Raw genomic sequence first — 21,933 nt, forward strand, 5'->3', positions numbered from 1 at the left:
GGCCCAATGGCAGTTTGTTTTATAGAAAGCAAAAAAGATTGGCTTTTGAGGTGTAGTTGCATTGAACTTGCTTTCTTTAATGACATTTGGTTGTTGGCTACAGTACAAGTCAAAAGGCAAAAGAAAGAAAGAAAGAAAAAAGAAAAGAAAAGGTGAGGATTCACAGGTCCTATTGGGTTAATCATGTTGAGTTTGACCTGGTCAGATTATTGTTTTTGAACTAGAACAATGGATTGTTCCATGTAGCTTAATTTGTGTAATATACATATGTATAGTTGTCTTGAAACAATGTGATTGTGTAAAATTAATAGTAATTCATAGCTTGCTAAGCTCAGTTTTGAGGACTTCAACAGCTCTTAAAGAACTTCAAGCTTTGGAGAGTCAGGCAGTGGAAATATTTCAGACTCAATAGAACTCACCTTCTGTTCCTTGTTCAACAATCGATGGGCAGATGACTTCAGTCTTTTTCAACGAGCATGCAGCTGAGCGAGGCCTTTGAAAAGCATTGCTCATGCTCTGCCCATCACCACATGGATTGAAATGAGTTCTCAGTAAATGAGACTTGGAACTTTCTGATCAGATATAATGTACCTTCTTTGTGACCATGTATCTGAGTTTGTTTGATACAGAGGGAGAAAATTAATAGAAAAATCAGACATGCAATCATGTGAAGATAACACACCAATTTAGATTTCTAATCAAATCAGTTTGGGGGTGTGAGTCCACAGTTTGGTACCATTGGCTTGCCAGATCCAGATTTCATTCCTAGGTGGACATGACCAAATCAAATCTTTTATTTTGTTGTCCTTGAAACTAATACATGAGTTTAATAAATGATCCCTTGAGTGACATGAAGCAAGGTGTTGCATTGCTAGTGGGAGGATAAACAAGCCAAATCCACTGTTTTTGTTTCATCCATCATGTATAATATGTCACTAAACCTCTAGCTGAGTTGGTCATGGAGTCACTCCTCGATCCTCCGAGTCAACAAAGGAATCATTACTCTCGGGTCCTGCCAAAAAAAGAAAAAATTTCATACAAATTAGTCATTGGCAGCTAGTTGATAAGTAATCCTGTCCAACTTCTCAAATTTCAGCTATGAATTTACACAAAAAATCATGAAGACCAGTGTTTCTCATTGTCCATCTGCGGTGAGCATATAAATCAAGATTGATATGCTGGTTATTAGTTGGCCAACACATAACACATCAAGACAAATGGTATCATTGTTTCACAAGATACCTCCTTCTGGTGGTCCATTCTTTCCTTTTTCTCTTTCCATCAAGGAAAGAGTGTAAGATCTAGCTATATATATGAATATAAGGATCAAATAAGATAAGATGCACAACAAAGTTATAGAGTAAAAAATAACATGGAAGGGAAACACTGCAGAATCTATGAAGAAGCATTTGGGGCAAATAAGATAAGAAGAAAATGCATGGCAGAAGGCACAGATTCGCCAGTGGATGTGGTGGGTGTCAGGGTGCTGCTATTTTGCTATATATCTTCAAGGAGACAGCAATCATAAGTGATAGCTGGATGGCATCTTTAATGGTGTTCCAAGGTGGAAAAGAATAAAGTTGACTTGCTGGTATGAAAACTTGCTAGTGTTCTTTGTGATCCAAACCTAAATAATGCGAAGGTATGCACATCTTTTGAATTAATAGGTTTAAGGATCCAAAATGTATTTAGATTTTGTCTGATTACAAGGAATTATACTGAAGGATTTATACGGATCCTGAATGCAAAACTGCATGATAAGTTCATTGGATCCAGTAGGACTCCATCAACACCCTTTCCCTCATGCATGCATATACAAATGATTTGAAACTTGAAAACCTCATATCATACCCCTAAAATATGAGAGCAGGAACTCATGTGGGTCCCAGAATCCAGGTAAATTCATTGTCTATGATTCATTGCATACAATTATGATTACTTACATATTATTTATTTATATTCCAACATTATAATTTTGTAATATTACATTTCAATTACTAACATTTACCTTTTGTTGATATTTCAATATGGTTAAGGTTAATCAGCTGCTTCAAATTAAAACACATGTGAAATTAAATTATACCTCTTAATATAAATATTATTCAAGGATGAAAATAATAATTGTTCTACTATTTTACTATATTCACACATGTGAATCGATATCATTGGACTAATTTTTTACACATATTATTACTTAGCTACCCAATGCATTACAGATAGGCTTTTCATAATTTTATTTATGCTATGAATTTTTCATGATTGCCAAAATAAAAGAATTAAATAATGCATTCCTATCAAGTTTGATATTTAATATTACTTGTAACAAAGGAAAGTGGGTGGCCATTGATTGGAAGGACTAATATATGTGTGACCTCAAAGTATGATGGTAAAGAAATAGATATCAGATTAATTTTGAAGTGTAAGCCATAACTACAACTGTAACCTTCCAATGGAAACAGAAAAAGGCCTTTTTTTTATTATTTTCATCATCATGAGCATATAAAATTGGTAACACTGAGTTCAAGGGTTTTGTTAAAAGGGGAATGAATCAAATTACTTAGGAAAGAAAATTTGCTATGAATTGATTATTTACCATATAATGATCTTATCTTTCCATCCTTGTAACATTCAGCTGGCATATATTGTTGGTTCATGTACAAGCAAGACATGTCACAAATTCTTGTGTTAGAAGCTAGTAGATGATTGTGCATGAAGAATTCCTTTCAAGGTGGGTGTGCACACTCCCTACTCTTTACTACGTTATTTTTCGTTTATGCTATTGTTTTGCTTGATTTGTGATTCATAAAAATTAGTTCTTTTTGTCATCTTTTTTCTGCAAATGATCAAACTAAATTTCTTGTCCACATTATTTCTTTGTTCTTTTCCTATGTAGATCTTTGTTCTGATCATTCTCCTTGTTACATTTCTGTAAAACTTCCGTCGACTAATCACGTGATGTAACAGATGATTCCATATATAAAAATATCTATAATTCGGATCCCCACAAGTAGGATGAATTCTCCAGTTTACCAAAATTAGATATATTATGTGCAACACAGATCACACTTGTGACTATGCCTAACTTTTAATACGTTGATATTGTTTACCAGCCTCAAAATATCATTTATTAATAACTTCAAACTCCATGGAAGACCACTCGTTTCATTTACCAGGTTGATTACTTCCAGAGCATCAGGTGGCACCTACAAAATTCTCAATTCTTCTGTACCAACAAGTTCAGTGTTCTGATGATATGATCCTTCATATTCAACTACAAAACTATACATAACAGGGGCCTCATCAATTATATGATAATTGAACTAGTATAAGTAGAAGAAAACAAAGGTCATTATAAATTTGAACAAGGAGATAATTCTGAGATCACCTTTTAAGATGTTTTTCTCCTAGTATATTTTTCTAGTTTATCAAATGGCTGATAAGAAGCTTAGAACAGATCTTATGGAGCAAAGGAGTTACAGCTACCAGTAATGTGACAGGATACTCACATGCAAGCAAGCATTAGGGGTTCATCAAAGCATCCATAAAAAGGAGAGGGACACTGCTAAAAAAGCCAAAAAAGATGTGTCATGCCTCCCACAACTCTCTGGTACAGGTGTTAGAAACCTATTCCCCCGTACTTCTCACTCCAACAAGAAAAACTACTACAACCATGGAACATTTCCAGCAATGAGTCTGCAGAATACGGTCGAACTATAAGATTTCAAGAAGAAGAAGCACGGAAAGCAACCATGGGAGGTTCATTTTCTCTGTTGAATGCTTGCAATGTCAAGAATGGCACAGACCAAGATGAAGATAGAATTGACCTTAATCTTCATATTTGAATACAGGGATTAACTCTTTTCTCGTCCAATAAAAATAATCATGCAAAGTAGTCATGTGTTTTTCATTCTTATATGGATTATAGACATCCTTCATGGATTATGCCTTTAACTTATAATTCCCAATGCACCTTGAGATGTATGTTACTCGATTCCATATTACAAGTTTGTTGAAAAATCAATACTACAATAATAGTATTATAGATGTCAATCATTGTTTTTACTTCTATGGATGAACAACTAGAGAAAGATTCTGATTGCTCTATGTATTTCTTCTTTTCAAACAACTAGTTAAGATCATTTTCACATTAATTTGACATGGCTTCTCTTGCTTGAATATTTGTTTTATCACTTATGAGGTTCTTATTATTGATGCATTATGTGGAATAGAAATAGAAATTGAAGAATTACTTGATTAGCCATGACTTATTGCAATGCATATAAAACTATTAAACTTGAAAGAACTTGATGATTCTTATTTTACTCTTTTATTAAAGGAGGCTGTAGATATCTACCCTTGAAGAATTTGGAAATGTTATATTTGCTCCTATATGGTCCACTAAATATTATTTCTCTCTATTATTTGATTGTCGTTTGACTATTAATTAAAATTCTAACTGACATTAATACCATGAAGAAGTTGGTTTTAAAAAAATGGTAAGAATGAATGCTAGAGATATTTAAAAAAATATTATTTTTCTATAATTCTTCTTTTCGCTTGAACTAGCTAAAATTAGTCACAGTTACAAGTGAGTAACCTAAATCTTTCTTCTAGATGGAAGATATCAATTTTTGCAGGGACATGAATGATACATTAAAATTTCTAAGAGCAACTATGTTATTTGTAAACTTTGCAGAAATAAAGATGTAAAATCCCCTATTTTACAAATAATTATGTTCAAGTTACAAAGGTCAAGTCAAATAACGTAATTCATGAAATGATATCCAAACAATTTTTTTTATTCTTATATAGGTGGATAGATCCTTTGTATTTGATAAATGAAACAAAATGACCATGATATCTTCTAAGGTGAGGACTCGCAAGTTTTAATGGCACTAAGACATTATTTTTATATGTCAAACTTTAATAGTTATTAATAAGATAGATTATTACCAATTAAAAGTATTCTGAGATCCATTAACTCCTGATAGCTTGTTTCTGGTGCCATATACTTCTATATCATTTGGAACATGTAAGAACCTCATGAACTGATCTCAAAACAAATTTATGTTTCTTTCTTTCAAAGACTAAATTCTTTCTATTTGGTGAATAGGACAAGATGATCCATATGTCTACTAAAATAACACTTAAATGATATTTTTGTATACAATTTAGTAAGTTTAGTGGCACCAAGGCAAGTTATTTCTTACCAACAACAAAAAAAACATGTTTTGAAGATAGATCAAGTTGTATTAAAAAGAATACTATATGACTGTTTTGAGTTTGCATCTAAGAAGAGGACTACAGTGTTAAAATCTTAATTTTCTTGTTCAATTTTAAGCTTCTTTTGTAAAGGTAACTGAGATGACTCCACTTGAATCTTGTAAGGTTTAAAGAAAACAAGAACAAGAAGAACATTCTATGTCTCTACCTGAGAAAACAAGGCTACATCTAGTTCTAATGTTTCAGCGAGTACACTGACACAGCTAAGATCTGAAACCATCCAAAGGACAAGTTTATTAGATTAGGACTCAGGAGTCCCGTATTATACCTAGCATCAAGGTTTGCAATACGGCCTGGTGCAGTTCTGTATGAGGGTATTTTACTGGTCCAAAAGAGTTACTGGTGCACGGACAGTATAAACCAGGCAGTACACCTGACACCAGACTTGTACCGAATGGTACAGGCCCTGTACTGTGCAGTACACCTGGTACAGGATTGGTATGACCCGATAGAGGATCAATATCGTCAGGTACAGTGCAGTACAAGCTATGTACCAAGCAGTTTCTGTTCTTCAGGCTTTTTTTTTTTTAAACTTGGTATGTACCTGCCCACCCCGATACTTAGTACACTGTTACCAAGCCCTGACAGGTACAATACCGGTCCAAGTTCTGACTGGTACAGTATACAAATTGTGAACCTTGACTTGCATTACCCTACAAATTTGTAGTAGAACAATATTTCTAGAAATTGCTAACCAACTAATCATCTAAATCTCCAATTTCAAGTTAACTTTTACTATTGAGGTGTTGTGATCCATCCTGATAAGTGGCAGACAGCAGCAGCATCTTTTAAGAGGGATGTGTTTGCAATTAGATTTCAGCATCATCCTATTCAGGATCACTAAACCAAATTTGACACAAATGATAAAGCTTTTAATGGATCAAATCAATTTCCACAGCCAGTATAATTTCCTGATGTTTTCATGTATAAACTATACCAAAGGCTCAAGCCTCCAAGTGTAAAAACACTTATGTATACGTTCAGCTACCTGCTTAATACATGAAGCTAAACATAGAAAATGGCCTGCTCTGGCAACAAATCTTACTCACCTTAAATATCTCTGACACAACCTTCGGCTCCGCAATGCCAAGGCTGAACTTTGCCTTCTTCCCTTTTTTTCACCTTTGGAAAATTAATCTCCAAGAAGTTCCTCAGCTCCTCGGTAATAAGCCCTAATCCCGCACCCCCATAAAAAAATACATCTAAAATTGCCACAGTTTTAATTCGGGGCAAAAGGAATAAACAAAAAAATCGATTTTTGTTTTAAGCTCACCTTCAGAAATGGCGTTGCATTGGTTGAGAGCGTCCAGGGTAAAGGAGAAGGGGTGGAAAGCGACGAGCTTGACGACCTTACCGAAGCGGGTGAGGTCGAGGACGAAGTTACGGAAGGCCTCTGTGCTCTGTCCGATCTGATCTCGTCGACGTCGTAGGCGTGGAACACCGAGTAGCCGGAGACCAAGTACAAAAGGAGGCAGAGCGCCATGGCCCGATCGATCGGACTAGGGTGGTTACAGTGGAGAGAGAGAGAGCACCGGGTGAAGGATTTAGGGTTTGCAGCCATTTTCACGTTCAGCAATACTTTACTTACCCATGCATAGTTACCAAACAAATTACCTTCCTTATGAGACAAGGGACCCACATAGCATTTGAGAGAGAGAACGAGAGCAACGGGTGACAGTTTTAGGGTTTCCAGCCATTTTCACGTTGAGCAATACTTTCCTTACCCGTTCACCCGACTCGTTACCATCCATATGAAAGCAGGGACCCATGTGGGTCCCCCTTGTTCATTTCATACAATGATTATTTACGTATTCTTTATCCATATCCCAACATCATAATTAACTAATATTACATTTTAATTATTATCACTTACTTTCTTTTGTTTATATTCCAATTAGCTTAATCAGCTATTTCAAAGTGTTTATATTTGAATTTTAGTAGTTGTTTTTTTGTGGCTATCCTCAATTCACTTTGGTATTGAATATGAGTGTAACATTACTCTTTTAATATCCTAATTGGCTCATAATTAGACACAAGTCTCTTAAATTACTCATCACTATGCTAATGGTTTATATGAATATTTATTAATTTAAATATATTTGAAGTGATTTATATTTATAATTGGTATAATTTCAGTAAATTTACTTCTTCTTTTTTTTGTGAGTTTCAGGATAATTATATTCAATTTTGACCAATATTATTCATGGTTGAAAATATTATTAATTCTACCTATTCTACTAAACCCACACATCTAAATCTATATTCTTAGACTAATTTTGTTGCACATATCATTACTTTAGTTACAGAAGAAAGATTCTTCATAATTTAATTTATGATATTTATTATCATGATTAATCATATGATTTACTACTTGAGTTGACAATCAATATGTCTTCAAGGACTAGTATGAGTTTGTGGCCTCAAATTACGATTGTGGATTTGCCACAATTCCATATCAGATGAACTTAATTTGATGTGCAAGAGATGAGACTACAAACGTAACCTTTCATTGATAACTTACCATTTGTATTAATATACTCGGATAGATTTGTTCATAATAAGCATGAAACATATAATTGGTAACAATGAGTTCAAGGGGTTCCTACTATAGATATTGAAAGGGGGATGAATCAAATTACTTAAGGAAACCAATTTTGCTATCAATTAATCACTTACCATACAATCATCAAATCCTTCCGTTCTTGTCTTGTTCAGCTAAGCAAGCATATATTGTTGGTTCATGTAGAGGTAGGATTGCATTCACCAGAGATGCCATTGTGAGCCACAAACTTCTTTGTTAGAAGCTAGAGGTAGATACCATATGTTTCACATTAATTTTCTTCTCTACTATTGTTTTACTTGATTTGTGATCCATAGTAAATAGTTCCCTTTGTAATTTTTCAGCATATGATCTAACTAAACATCTGTATATATATAGCTAATAATCCTATATGTTGCTACTTTTATGAACATGCTAGTTATCAATGACTTCAAACTCTATGAATGGAACACCACTTTTCCACTCATATTTCTTAGTTCTTCATGTTTAGCTCTTCACAATCACTTGTAGACCATTGTATACTATGCTTGCCTGTTGTTTGCCACCCTACATGATGAACACACTGCAATAGTAACTTCATCATTTTTATTATTCTTGATCATGTAGGATGATATGATCCATCAGATTCAACTTTAGATTCATTACTACATATGATCATTAAACTGATACAAGGGGAAGAAAAAAAAGGTGATCATGCACCATATCATATCATGATTTTTGAGTTTTAACAAGGGGATCATTCCTCATATTAACATGGTTTTTTCACATTAAATCTTGCTAGTGTCTGAAATGGCTGGTAAGAAGCTGAGGATGGATCATACTGAGGGAAGGAGGGGTTTCAGCTGTCAGTTCTGTGACAGGATATTCCCAAGCAAACAAGCATTTGGTGGTCATCAAAATAGCCATAGAAAGGAGAGAGAAGCTGTCAAAAGAGCCAAAACTGATGTGCCACTCTTTCCTGCACTCTCTGGTATAAATGTTCATAAGCTGTTCCCATTTTCTTCTTCCTCCAACAAGAGAAAGTACGACTGCCTTGGAGCATTCCCAGAAAACGAGCCTTCAAAACATGATCCTACCATGAGATTTGAAGAAGAAGACAGACTGCAAACAACCATGGGAGGCTCATCATCCTTGATGCATAATCCTTCTGATGTCAAGAATGGTGGAGACCAAGATGAAGATGAAATTGACCTTACTCTTCATCTTTAATCATGAGGATGGACCATTTTCTAGTCCAATAAAATCAATCATGCAGAATATATATTGTTTTTTTATTCTTATATGGCAGATAGACATCCTTCATGGATTACTTGTATTATCCTTGATTCCTGATGCTCTATTTGCCTTAAGACATATGTTATTTGATTCAATATTATGAGTGTACTGAAAATTGCTACTACAATTGTGATGTATCAGTGTTTTGCTTATGTGGCTGGAAAAACTAGAGAAAAAAATTGGAGTATCCTATGTGTTTCCTCTTCTCAAATAACTAGTTAAGATTAATTCTATCTACACTTAGATTTATTTTTGTCACTTATGAGGTTCCTAGTAGTGATGCATTATGTAGAATATAAATAAAAGCTAAGAAACTACTTAATTAACCATGACTATTGTGATGCATATTAGACTAGTAAACTTAGGTGAATTTGGATTTTTTTATTTTACTCTCTTATTAAAGGAAGCTCTATAAATCTATCCTTGAAGAGTTTGGAAACAGTGTATTTGCCCCTATAGATTATAATACAACATATATATATCCTACCAAATGTTAGAGTTTAATACCCTTTAGAAGTTTATCATATGATGGTAAGAATGTAAGACATATTTGAAAAAATAATAATATTATTATTATTAGTATTATATTCTTCTTCTTTTAGCTCAAAGTAGCTAAAGTTAGTCACATCTATAAATGATTAATCTGAAATTTTTGGAGGGACATGTTATCACCTCAATTATGCTAACATTACAAGAATAGAGATGTAATATTCCCTATTTCACAAATAATTTAGTCCAAGTGTCAAGAACATTACTATGACAAAGGGGATGATGTGTCATGCTTTAATCCTTATTATGACTTGTTGAAGCTCTATTATATATATATGTATATATATATAATTTCAAGAAGAAAAATATAACTATTTTTGGAATATGAAGATAGAGTTTTATCATCATTCTTGGGCATGGCCATGGATTAATGTTGGTGATCTACTACTACTAAACTCTCTGGCACAGGTCAAGGTAGGAACCTTTGGGAGGAGAAGGTAACTGTTGTTGTGTTCCTGGGGATGGTGACCTATAGTTCACATGCCTTGTTTCTAGCTTCCTTCTAAGAAAGCCTTGTCTGCCTCTAATCCTTATTCTTCCATCAATCTTCCTGTAGCTTCTTTATTAGGTAAAATAATGCTCAATCACAAAATATATTTATTTGATTTGAGATGTCATTTTATGTAGAACAAATTGATGTAGTCGACTCAAACATTTAGTTATGTATGATATGAACGATGAACTAATTTAATTTAGTGGATTAGTGACTAATTAATTTGATTAGACTCTATTTCTATCAGAGTCAAAATCACAAGCCACGTCAAGTGCCTACCGATTGATGGATGGAGTGAAGACAAAACTGATTGCACGCAGAGAGAGAGAGAGAGAGAGCGAATGCGGTGAAGGCGTGTGGCCACATGGGGGCGTGGGACGTGAGGGCGGGGATCCATTTAGGCTAAACTGATACAGTGAGCGCCTCAGCCGTCGGATTAGGATCTAAAGGTTGTACGTTGCCCATGGGCCTTCGCGTACTGCCGGGACGCGTAAAGTTTGCGGCGTGGTGCGTTCGAATTACTTGAGAGGCACGCTTTTTGAAGGCGGCCCCTTGGGTGCGTTCAGGTACCGGTTACGGGGGTTCCGAGATGCCGGAGGGGACAGCAGACCGCTGACCCTCGCTTCCCGAGATGTATATCTTTATGCACTCCGAGAGAGAGAGAGAGAGAGAGGAGCGGGGTGATGGAACGGCTTTAATTCGAATTCGATGTCAGTGAAATGCCTTCCTTCGCATTGAGTTCCTCGTTGTCGTTCTTCTTCTTCTTCTTGATCTGTTTCTTCTCCATCTTCCTCTCTTGAGAGGTACGGTTGCAAGTTGTTCTTTTTTTGGGCCAAGACTGCGAGGAGTTAGAGGTTCATGTTCGATTAGGGAAAATATCTGATATTTGGGTGTAGATTTTGTTTCTTTTTCTGCAATTTTTCGATGGAAATCTTTTGGATTTTGTTGTATGTTCATGTCTGCTTGTATTTACTCCTATCTTTTCCGTAAATTTTTGGATTTTTTTTTTCAAAGGTTTGGATCCGCCATGGTTCTCACAATTCGCGTTCTATTTGCCCTTTGGAGGACTCGATGTTGACGGAGGAAAAGTTGAGTTCTTTGAAGTTATGTGTTCTGGTTCCACTATGTATTCTTGCGTTTTCTGTTGTTTGTTGATCGGATCTGTTGGAATGTTGCGTGCTTTGACTTCCCTTTATTCTCTTTTGCGGTTGTGTCGGTTGATCTGATGTCTGTTTTCTCCGTTGATGTTCTTAGCGTGACAGGTTAGTGTTGATTATTCGCTCCGTCCTCTATGTTCAAGAAGGCTTTTTTCCTTCGTTGCGCTTGGTTCTCATTTAAGTTTGAGACAAGTGAGATACTGCATTATGTCTGTTAAATGCGCAGCTGATTGTTTGAGATGATAATTATAAGGCCAAAAAGATCGTGATGGGTTAATCTGAGTGGGTTGGCAGTTGGATTGACATGGACTATTTCAGTTTTTGTGCTTGAGCATTACTAGCTCTATTCTGCTTGCCCCTGTCGAGATGCCTCATTTGGTCCTTATTGGAGACTAATTTCTTGCGCCGCGCCCTTGCTTCCTTCACTTCTTGACAACCTTCTGAGGCTAATCATTATCGAAATCTTAAAAATAGACACTGGGGAAATAACTACATACTATTTGGTCTCCAATGTTTTTTACTCCAAATTTCATGTGCTTTTTAGAGGTAACATAAAAAAAAAGCAAACTGGACTATTTTTCTCAGTTCTTACACCTTATAATTTCAGAATTAAGAGGCTGTTTTGGTTGCTCACTTGGCTGTGTTAAACACCCTCAAATTGGCCTAATGGTGAGAAGATTGTGCAGAGATAAGGAAGTAGTAAGACAGCTTCAATTACTTGTCTTTGTTATTAAGAGGAATGAATTAGTTGGAGCATAACATTCTAGTTTATGCATAATGGTTATTAAGCATAACAGTTGATTGTGCTTATGTAACTTTTAAATTGAATTATATAATTATTATTTAACAATTTTCTTCTCAAGGCACCAGCTAGATCAGGATGGACTTATCTGAATGATCTATTTTGCCTATCACCTTTGAACAATGATCATTGTTTGATTTATTAGTAATACCGCATACACTTTGGCTTATTCCTATGTATTGTTCGCTTCTCTTGATTCACATTCAATACTAACTTATTTCGTACAAACAAAGTTGACTGGCTGACTTGGTTAATTATGTAAACAGGGCACGGACAAGGGGCAGTAGTATCTCCTTATGGCACTTGATGCTACTTACTATGATGATATGAGTGTCAACCCTGAGGTTATTGATCCTTCTAAAAATGAAGATATGGTGGAAGTAAGTGAGCATGTTAATGACCATGTTCAGCACTCACCAAAGCCGAATATTTCTGTTGCCAGCAGTGTGCGTGAGCTTTTAGAATGTCCTGTATGCTTAAATGCCATGTACCCTCCTATTCATCAGGTCTGATTTATATATGCCTCCCTTTTTTTGCATTTTGCATTATTCCATAACAATAATTTTTTTATATTGTGTCTGATCCAATACTTTTTTTATGGATTTTATTCAAAATTAATTATTGCACAAAATCTAATTGTGTTGCATTGTTTTATTTTGATGGTCATAAGACAAAACTGATATAACTTTTCACCTATTTGAATTTGGATTTCATCAATCGCTTCCACCATGTACTGCAGTACCAAATTCCCACACATATGCTTGAACAGTTTTTGCTTTTATCATGTCATTGTTATCATAGATTAAGGATTTGGTTACTCACTAAATATATAAAGTCATACCAATCCATTGACTAAAGTTGATGACTTCATGGTTTCTTGATGAATAGTATTCTATTTTCTATTCATGATCCTTGAACTATACTTCATTTAGGAGCCCTTTTTTAGTGAGTTTAAGGTAAAAGATCTAGGATTAAATGCAACAAAATTTCTCATTACAATAGCCTTGGAATGAGAACATAAAATACCTTTATTTTTTCCTATGAAATAATTAAAATTATGCTATACATGGAAGTCTTTTATAATGATAACTACCTTTTTGTTTGTATGCAGTGCTCAAATGGTCATACTTTATGTTCTGGATGCAAACCTAGAGTTCACAATCGATGCCCCACTTGCAGGCATGAGTTGGGTAATATAAGATGTCTCGCATTGGAGAAGGTTGCAGCATCTCTTGAATTGCCCTGCAAATATCAAAGCTTTGGTTGTTTGGGTATATATCCATACTACTGCAAACTGAAACATGAATCACAGTGCATATTTAGGCCCTACAATTGTCCCTATGCTGGATCTGAGTGCACAGTTGTTGGTGACATTCCTTATTTGGTGACTCATCTAAAAGATGATCACAAGGTCGACATGCACAATGGAAGCTCCTTCAACCACAGATATGTTAAATCTAATCCGCATGAGGTTGAAAATGCAACTTGGATGCTGACGGTTTATCTCGTGATCCCTTTTCTCATTTCCACTATAAGAAACTGCAGCTTGTTTTATGTTTGTTTTCTATTCCTCTTATTTTTCTACATGTTCTTTTTGTACTATTAGGAAATTGTTTGCTGGGTTAACATTACAATTAAATCAGTCATATCGTATTCTCCTATTTTCTTGGGCTAGTGGTCATGCAGTTCTTGCAATTTTAGGAAAGCTTCATAAGATCATAATGCTTGGTTGGGTTACAAGCTTTCTCAATTAACATTTATAATTATATGAAAATGACTTTTGACAATTTAGTCAGATCTAATAGCTTTCTCCGATTCTTCTTCCAATTTATTTGCGGAATATATATCATTTCCTACAGCCTAATTACTGTCATGAACTGGGTGCTCTGTTTAGACATAGTTTCTCATCATTATAGTCCTGCCAATTTTATAATGTCAGTTCTCTGCATCTAAAAACACAATATCTGAGGTGCATAGTGCCAATGTTAAGGTTGAAATTTCATCCATGAAATCAAATTATTACATATTTACTTGTCATGCTTTAAAGCTAATAAGACATTTTGTGTACAGATAGCTATTTTTTATGTGTTCCTGTATCTAATCTAGAAAACATGGAGACTATTAACCATGCCTTGCCATCCAATTCATTTCTGACACATCTATGGGTGAAGAAAAATCATCACTGCTTATATTGTGTTATAACTATGACATGAGCTCTTACATACAGAGTAGGAAGACACAAGGTATTTCCAAAAAGATGGCATATGAAATAAGTACATGTTCTTGATCATAATGTGGTCATACTGCTGCCAAAATATTGCTACAATTAAAACAACTATTACTCATTTCATGTGACTGACTCTTGTCATTCAATGGATGGAAAATATGGGCTGGTATGTTTACCTAAGTCCAGGAGTCATTACTATGCAACTTTAGTGGTATCTCCAGGATAGGCAAACATAATTGTGATATAATGCTTTTGTTCCTTATATAATCTTCATCATCATGTAAGCTTTGTAGGGGCTTTACTAGGACCAGCAATAGTGATTTTGTTCTCTAAAACTATCAGGTTCACAGAAGTGATAGTTCCTAATATTGAATTTCTAAAGAAAATGAAAAAGGTTTACTTCTCATTGGTTATGATTGTAATATTGGTTAGGTTCACACTATGAATGCTTGTGTCTTGGGTACTAAAATTTCCAAATGGTACCAATGTTCTTGAGTTTCTTGGATCTACTGGGAAATCCCATATGTGCATGCATGTAAGAGGGAGCTTGTTTCATGATTTTCTGAGGATGCAGCTGTAGCTGTAAAGCTTTTCAAAGTATCTCATCTTTGTTGATTAGGTTCCCTATAGCATATTCTGGATCATTTGTTCATATTTGTGGACTGAACGAAACAACGTGGCGTTTTATCTAGGTTTTCAGTTGCTTTGGACAGTTCTTCTGCCTTCATTTCGAGGCATTTCAGCTGGGTACAGCCCCTGTATACATAGCATTCTTGAGATTTATGGGGGATGATAATGAAGCTAAAAACTACAGCTATAGCCTCGAGGTTGGTGGCTATGGAAGGAAGATAATTTGGCAAGGTGTGCCTCGAAGCATAAGAGACAGCCATCGGAAGGTGAGAGACAGTTACGACGGGCTTATCATCCAGCGAAATATGGCTTTATTTTTCTCTGGAGGGGATCGGAAAGAGTTGAAGCTGAGGGTAACTGGGAGGATCTGGAAGGAACAGTGAATATATAATTCTCTGTTGCAATCTCTTTTGCTTTCGTTATGGATTGCTAGAGTATTGAGTTCTCCGAGTCTCTCTAGATTTGAATTTTGGAGGGAGGTTAAGTATTATCAGCAGCAAAATTTCTTTGCTCGGTTGATGTTTGAACTTGCTTAAAATGTATGAGAACATCTTTTAGGCTATAAATTCTACACCGTAGTTGACAAATCCTAGGTGCGTCATGTTGAATTTGTCCTATATATTTCTCTTCTTTTCTTCTTTTTTTTTTGTCTTTGTCCCATGGAAGTTAAGCTATGTTGTGGTTAATTATGCATTCCTGAGTCATAGTCATGTATAAATCATAGATCATGTGAGTTCCATTTCATTATCAGATGACTTTTTCAGAGCTCATTGTCATTTCTCTTCCGGTCATGGAAAGCCTATTTATTCTATTGACAAAATGATGTTACTTGTGTGTGTTCCTCTCAAGGAGATATCTTTGTGAAGTCTCATAATGAGGTGTTGTGCTACTCGAAAAAAGTTGGATCTTACATATGGGAGATCTGTATATTTGCATGATAATATTCATTGTCTATGGTTTGTATATTGAATCTTGACATACTGCTGTCTGATCCTTCCTGCCTGAGAAACCCAAAGAAGCATATATTTATTTTTCTAGATTCATATAACATGAACAGTAGATGTTTCAAGATTCATACATGATTCAATGAGTTTTCCCCTTCTGAATTTAGTGTATTTGGCTCAATAAGCTGCTACAATAAATTTCATAGATTTTAGTACATTTAGGAAAAATGAATAAAAAGGAAATAATTTTATTATACACAAAAAAATAAAATTAGAATTTTAAAATCTTCATCAAATATATTTCAGTAAATAACAAGAAAAAAATGTTCATGCACTATGGCTGGTTAAGCTGCTACAATAAACCTCATTGATTTTAGTATATTTGGAATAATAAAAATAAATAATTTGATTATATAGAAAATCAAAGGAATTCAAATCTAAAAAAATTTCTACTATAATAAATATCATAGATTCTATTATATTTTAAAAATAAATAAAAAACAAAAAAATATTTATTTTATTTTGTTATAATAAATTTCGTATAAATAAAAAATAAAAATCTAAAATCTAAAAAAAATTCTACATAAAATTAAATCGCCTACCAAGTCTCAATAAGTCACTACAATAAATTTGGTAGATTTTATTATATTTTAAAAATGAATAAAAAAAAGCAAAAAATTGGTTAAATGGAAAATATTTAATTAAAAATCAAATATAATCGCCCACCGTGGGGCTCGAACCCACGACCACAAGGTTAAGAGCCTTGCGCTCTACCGACTGAGCTAGACGGGCTTATGTTACAGGTTTGCTTATGTTATATAATCAAATAATAATAAAGATCACTAAGATATATATAATTACATGTCCCAAAGTATTGTCCAAATATGTTCAGTGGAGAAACATCTACTGCAGCCATTACATCAAAATAAATGGGATTTTTGCCAAATAAGAGGATCTTATATCTTAACTCTCATCGCATAGATCTATAAATGGCCTTTTGCATCATTTATTAGCTCATTAAAAGCACTAACTATACTGTAATTTAGCTGCTGTATTTTTAGCAGAAAGAGAGGAATGGCATCCTATTTCTATGTTTTTCTCTTCTACTATCACTGGTCTTGTTTTCTCTCTCCAGAAGCAACCATCAAGAAAGTAGAATGATAAAGAGTCAGCAAACCATTGTGGCAATCTGGCGCTGCAACTTAGCTGCTCAAGATACATTATGGCTCCAGCAAAAACAGTATGATTCAGCAAGCAAAGCATGCATCCTGGTTTGCAGTACAATTTAACGTCAGTGATTATTTCTACTGTATGTGTTTGAAAATGACTACAAAAACGCCTGTCTTTTTAGCATCCAAAAGCTTTACATCAATCAAATTTCAGTTCATCGATGATCACTTTGGTGAGTCTGTGATTTCTTCAACACTATGTGGGGATCCATGTTACTTAATTGGTGGGAGTTTTATGCCAATACTATAGTCAGTAGGTATCTGCTCAGAGATCCAATGGTGCCTTTTGAGAGAGAGAGAGAGAGAGAGAGAGAGAGGAAACAAGCCATTTGACAAAGGTTGAAGGAAGGTGATGGTCAATATTTTTTATATTAATTGGCAGAACCATCAGCTTCTTTGAACACTTTTGATTTGTAAAGGAGACCCCTATCCTAATGGCATTTTAGGAACCCTTTCATTAAAAATATTACAATTATTCTAAACAACATTATTAACACCTGATAAGACAAAAGTATTCTAATCCAAAATGATTCAAGTAAAGACTAGTTTTGTTGGGGTGTCATCACATATAGGCATGTGTGCCCCATGCTTCCCATTTGGTTGCAGTTGCCTTTAATTAATTACTCCATTGTGTCCCCTATAATTTTTTTTTTGATGTATAACAATGACAGTGCAAGGGACCCACCATACCACATGCCTTGAAATCATCATGACTTATAGTGACAGATTGAATCTAAAATATTTTGAAACAGTATAACCTATCCAAAATCTTTTTAAAAATTTTATCATTATAATGGAACTTGTAAAAGATACCAATGATATCCTAGCATTCAAATGACATAATTGATGGAGATTATATATATATATATATATATATATATATGTATGTATATATGTATATATACACACACACATACACACACACAAATGAAAACTTTTAAGTACTTATGTATGTATATAAGTGTTGGATTTTGAATAGAAATATTGGTGTATGCTAAACATAAATTTAGAGATATTACAGGAAAATTACTAACATTGAAGGAATATGTACACATGTATATACATATTCACCTAAGAATGTGGATATATAGTTGATTTTTCTTATCAATGATTGCTTAACTATTGGAAATAAGGAGGGAGCAACCTTTTCATCTTTTTGCAACTTTACTGTGTTGTGCTACTGTGTCTGTAAGATGTGTGTCATCCAAGGTCTGGAATGCTTTGATGTTACATCTCATGCCATCCTTTAGCTTGGATGATGATTGGCTCCAAAGGGCACAACTGCTGCAACAACAGTGCATGACAGCATGACAATGAGATATTATTACTTCCAATATAGTTGATTGCACACAATTTGAGGTTAAAGAAAAAAGAATAAACATGGCAGCACAATGCATGAGATCTCTGCTGAAACCAAAAAAGGATATTTTATTGAGCTAAACATAATCTTTTCAGAACACATGGAAATAAAAGAGAAGTATTGTATCAGGTTGAGAATCAAATTAAATATTGTATATGTACTCAATGAAAATTATCACTTCTATACTTTTCAAATATTATAATAATACATGAGAAAAGATTTACATAGTTGATTCTAAATATTAAACTAGTACATGAGAAAAGAATCTCTTAAGACTTGGGATGCAATGAGAGGAACTCTTCTACATGCATATGCCCTACTGACTTGGATTTTGTTGATTACTTACACTACAAGTGTTTGATTGTCCAAGCCAATTTTGTTACCAGATTTGATATATCCAAGCTGTTAGGAAAGTGTTAGTGGTAAGATTTCAAAAATTTATGTGATTTTTGAATCATTCTTTACCAAGCAATAATGCATAATATGTGTCCATGAAATTCTTTCTAGCAATTATCTTTTAGAAACATTTGAGATTTTGAATAATCTTCATTACCCTAATTGGAACAGATATTATTTGAAAGTTTTTTTTCCACTTTTTTCTTACGACCTCAAATGAGTTCATGCAGAGGATCAACATACACAGTCTTATCCGCAGTTAAATAGTTTCTGTACATGAGCATTCTTCATCCATATATTTTGGTACACAAGCACTAGGTCAGACAATTGATAATGTTCTGTTGATCATAGACTAATGATGCTGGACCAGCACAGAGATTGCACAATTAAAATATGTTTATTGTTTTCAATTAGACAACTCTGTGAGTCATAACAGGAATAGTGAAACTTTTTGCTCACTGATTCCAATGATTAGTGGCAAAAGTAAGGAGGGAAAGGAATAAAAAAACCTATTATCAGATGATACTTGTACAACCTGCTGGTTATATGGCACCAAATGGTACAAAGAGTGTGTGGAACTTTAGTGTGCTTAAATGGAAACTTGCTGATGAAATGGAACCCTAATGGTCCTTGTCATGTCAGATCTGATGATCTTTCCATCTATCTATGAATATATATCATGCAAAGTAGGGTTAGCATTTTGCATCAACAGTAGCTATTGTTTTGTCTACAAATCCCATGAACACTGTATTTTCTGAGTGTCAGCTAATGAAGACACTATTTAGTGTACAGTTCCAAATAATGACAGCTCCAGAATCATGTCTGCCACATTACTGTGAGTTATAAGCTTGAATTTGATGTCAAATAATTATCCTGAAGTAAGAAGTTGGCAATGAGCATGTGGTTGGATTGTGTAAATAGAATACAATTGTCTTAAATATAAGAAAGTTGCCATTGGGAGTTTAAATCACAGAGGAGCAGACTCATCCCAAGTACAATATACATCCATAAATCATAAGTATGTATCAAGAACATATGATTTTTATATTGTAGCCAAAAACAAACTCTAAAGAAAGTTTAGCATTACTGAAGATGTTCAGCAAATCTAAATCTGAAGGAGGTTTAGCTCCCAAATCAGGTGAAGCAGAACACTGCTTCAGCTTCAGAAAGGCTTCAGTTAACTCTTATGCAGGCAAAAAAAAAAAAAATACTGTGGATACAGTGTAAGACTCCTCTTTTGGAAGATTGCTCCACTTGAAGTGTTAAATCACCTTTTTATTGCTTTCATTGTTAGAGAAAGTCACTAAATGTTGAGAATCTGGTCTGGGGGCAGTTTGATATGAAATTGATACTGTAAATGACTGTTTCTTCAGATCTGCATGATGAAATGACTTTTGTTTGTACACAATCCTTTAATAACATCTGAAGAGAACAACTGAGACTGACTTGTGCCTTCACATCTGCATATATGATAGGATGACTTTGTTTATGTACAATTCTAAGAGGAAAATATTCCTTAATTGCTAGCAGAAATGATCCTTATATAACATCTGGATAGAGCAAAATCAAAGAATATTTCGGAAAACCAAAACTAATGTGCAGGTGTGGTTCAGTTGATTAACCTCAAGAATAAATTTTCTGCTGGCTTCAGGATAGAAGACACTGTTATCAAAGGATCATTGATTCAGCATTGCCAATTGCCTGCAAGCTTGCCAAGCTAAAGACTTCTCTGTGTTGGTAGGAGGGTTGTCATGTAACTTGTTTGAGGAACTGTGAGCAGTAGTTTATTGATAGAGGTTTGGAATGGCATGATTAGGTCTTTCTCCTGTTTAGACTACCATTTTAAATGCTTTTAGTTGTGCAAAAAAAAGCTCTCTACCATTTTCAAGAAAATAGCTCTTTGCCAATCCATTTTTGGGAGATGATCCAAGTATTATTATTGGGTCCAATGCAAGTGACATTTAGGATCTTAGCTTTCAAGTTCCACATACACAAACTTAGTTCCTAGTATCAGCCCAAACTCCTAACTTTATAGATATTGACTCAGGAGATTATACCATGACATTCCTAACAGCCATGTTTACACATGCAACATGACTTGCCAGGTAAACATATCCAATTACAAGAATTAAGCATATAAAACATGTAAAAAGTCACTTCTTCCAGATCTAAAGAGAAAACAATCAAAATTACATGAGACTCAATACAACATGCCAGGTTCTCTTCAGCTGCAAGAACAGCAACTCCTAAGATTTTCCTTGTAGGTACAATCAAGAAACATCAGTGACATCTATCTTGTCTCTGTAAACCTTCATCCATTTCTAAGCAAACAAATATATTCCATCAAGCATTATTTTCTTTCTAAGATTATTCCATGCATCTCTTTGTTTGGTTTCTAGACCACCTTATCTTCCTCCTAGTCCCGAGCAGCCAGCCGATCTAAAGCTACTGGAATTGTGTTATCTGGAACATCAGTGAGCTAATTTTATTATGTCTGATCTGTACTAATTCTTGCCAATGAAATGTCCTCTTGATAGCCAGAATAACACCAAAAGATGGTACTTCTTCACTTTCCAATTTCATGCAGAAATAGAACTGACAATTTTCCTCAGGTTTAGCAGGTTCCTCCACACCCTGCTGCAACCTTGATCTACTTCTGGACCACAACTCAGAATTGATTGGCCTCCGCAAAGGATGTTAGAGTGTTACATCTTCTTAAGATGCCTTCTTAATGTACCTTCAAAGCACGTCCATGCTCTTCTTCCAAAAGGGAGTTCACTCAGGGACCATTAACTTCTTAATATTCCTAAAGGACAGGAAGCGGATTTAGAGACCGAGCAATGCTTGCAGACAAATGGCAGGACATGTAGTTTTGTGCCAGTGATTCAATCACATCAAAGCTGACTCTGATCATGGAGAAGCTTATGGATGTTGACTTTTGAACAAGACTGATGTCAAACAGAAAGGTGAGCAAATTGCTATCATAAAAATGACTTGGGATTTGCTGATATGTTTTGTTTAGATGGTG

General features: G+C 34.7%; 2 protein-coding genes, 1 non-coding gene and 1 pseudogene across 5 annotated transcripts; 2 read left to right on the forward strand and 2 right to left on the reverse strand.

Moving 5' to 3' along the window:
• Positions 1–6,147: 6,147 nt before the first annotated feature.
• Positions 6,148–6,861, reverse strand: LOC135607116 (nucleolar protein 56-like; annotated as a pseudogene).
• A 1,771-nt stretch (positions 6,862–8,632) lies between these two features.
• Positions 8,633–9,052, forward strand: LOC103978075 (zinc finger protein KNUCKLES-like). Its single transcript, XM_009393778.2, has one exon. The coding sequence runs from the start codon at positions 8,633–8,635 to the stop codon at positions 9,050–9,052; it is 420 nt and encodes a 139-aa protein (XP_009392053.2).
• A 1,754-nt stretch (positions 9,053–10,806) lies between these two features.
• Positions 10,807–15,746, forward strand: LOC103977692 (E3 ubiquitin-protein ligase DIS1). 3 transcript variants are annotated; one of them, XM_065098654.1, is made up of 5 exons: positions 10,831–10,963; positions 11,925–12,016; positions 12,386–12,625; positions 13,231–13,617; positions 15,039–15,746. In XM_065098654.1, exons 3-5 carry the CDS (start codon positions 12,416–12,418, stop codon positions 15,357–15,359), a joined length of 918 nt encoding a protein of 305 aa, XP_064954726.1. In that variant the 5' UTR covers positions 10,831–10,963; positions 11,925–12,016; positions 12,386–12,415; the 3' UTR covers positions 15,360–15,746. The 3 variants fall into 3 exon arrangements, with proteins under 3 accessions (XP_009391547.2, XP_064954726.1, XP_009391548.2); XM_009393272.3 differs by lacking the exon at positions 11,925–12,016 and having other exon boundaries at positions 10,807–10,963; XM_009393273.3 differs by lacking the exon at positions 11,925–12,016 and having other exon boundaries at positions 10,849–11,014.
• Positions 15,747–16,639: 893 nt separating this feature from the next.
• TRNAK-CUU (transfer RNA lysine (anticodon CUU)) lies at positions 16,640–16,712 on the reverse strand. The gene has a single exon. It is a non-coding gene; the product is annotated as a tRNA-Lys (tRNA).
• Between the last annotated feature and the right edge of the window lie 5,221 nt (positions 16,713–21,933).

The sequence above is a fragment of the Musa acuminata genome, chromosome BXJ2-3, assembly GCF_036884655.1.
Source record: "Musa acuminata AAA Group cultivar baxijiao chromosome BXJ2-3, Cavendish_Baxijiao_AAA, whole genome shotgun sequence".
Lineage (NCBI taxonomy): Eukaryota > Viridiplantae > Streptophyta > Magnoliopsida > Zingiberales > Musaceae > Musa > Musa acuminata.

Coding starts and splice junctions, on each gene's coding strand:
- LOC103978075 (XM_009393778.2), top strand. CDS start 8,633: ATGGCTGGTAAGAAGCTGAGGATGGATCATACTGAGGGAAGGAGGGGT.
- LOC103977692 (XM_009393272.3), top strand. CDS start 12,416: ATGGCACTTGATGCTACTTACTATGATGATATGAGTGTCAACCCTGAG. Junction 12,626..13,230: donor TGTACCCTCCTATTCATCAG/GTCTGATTTATA, acceptor GTTTGTATGCAG/TGCTCAAATGGTCATACTTT. Junction 13,618..15,038: donor ATGCAACTTGGATGCTGACG/GTTTATCTCGTG, acceptor CGTTTTATCTAG/GTTTTCAGTTGCTTTGGACA.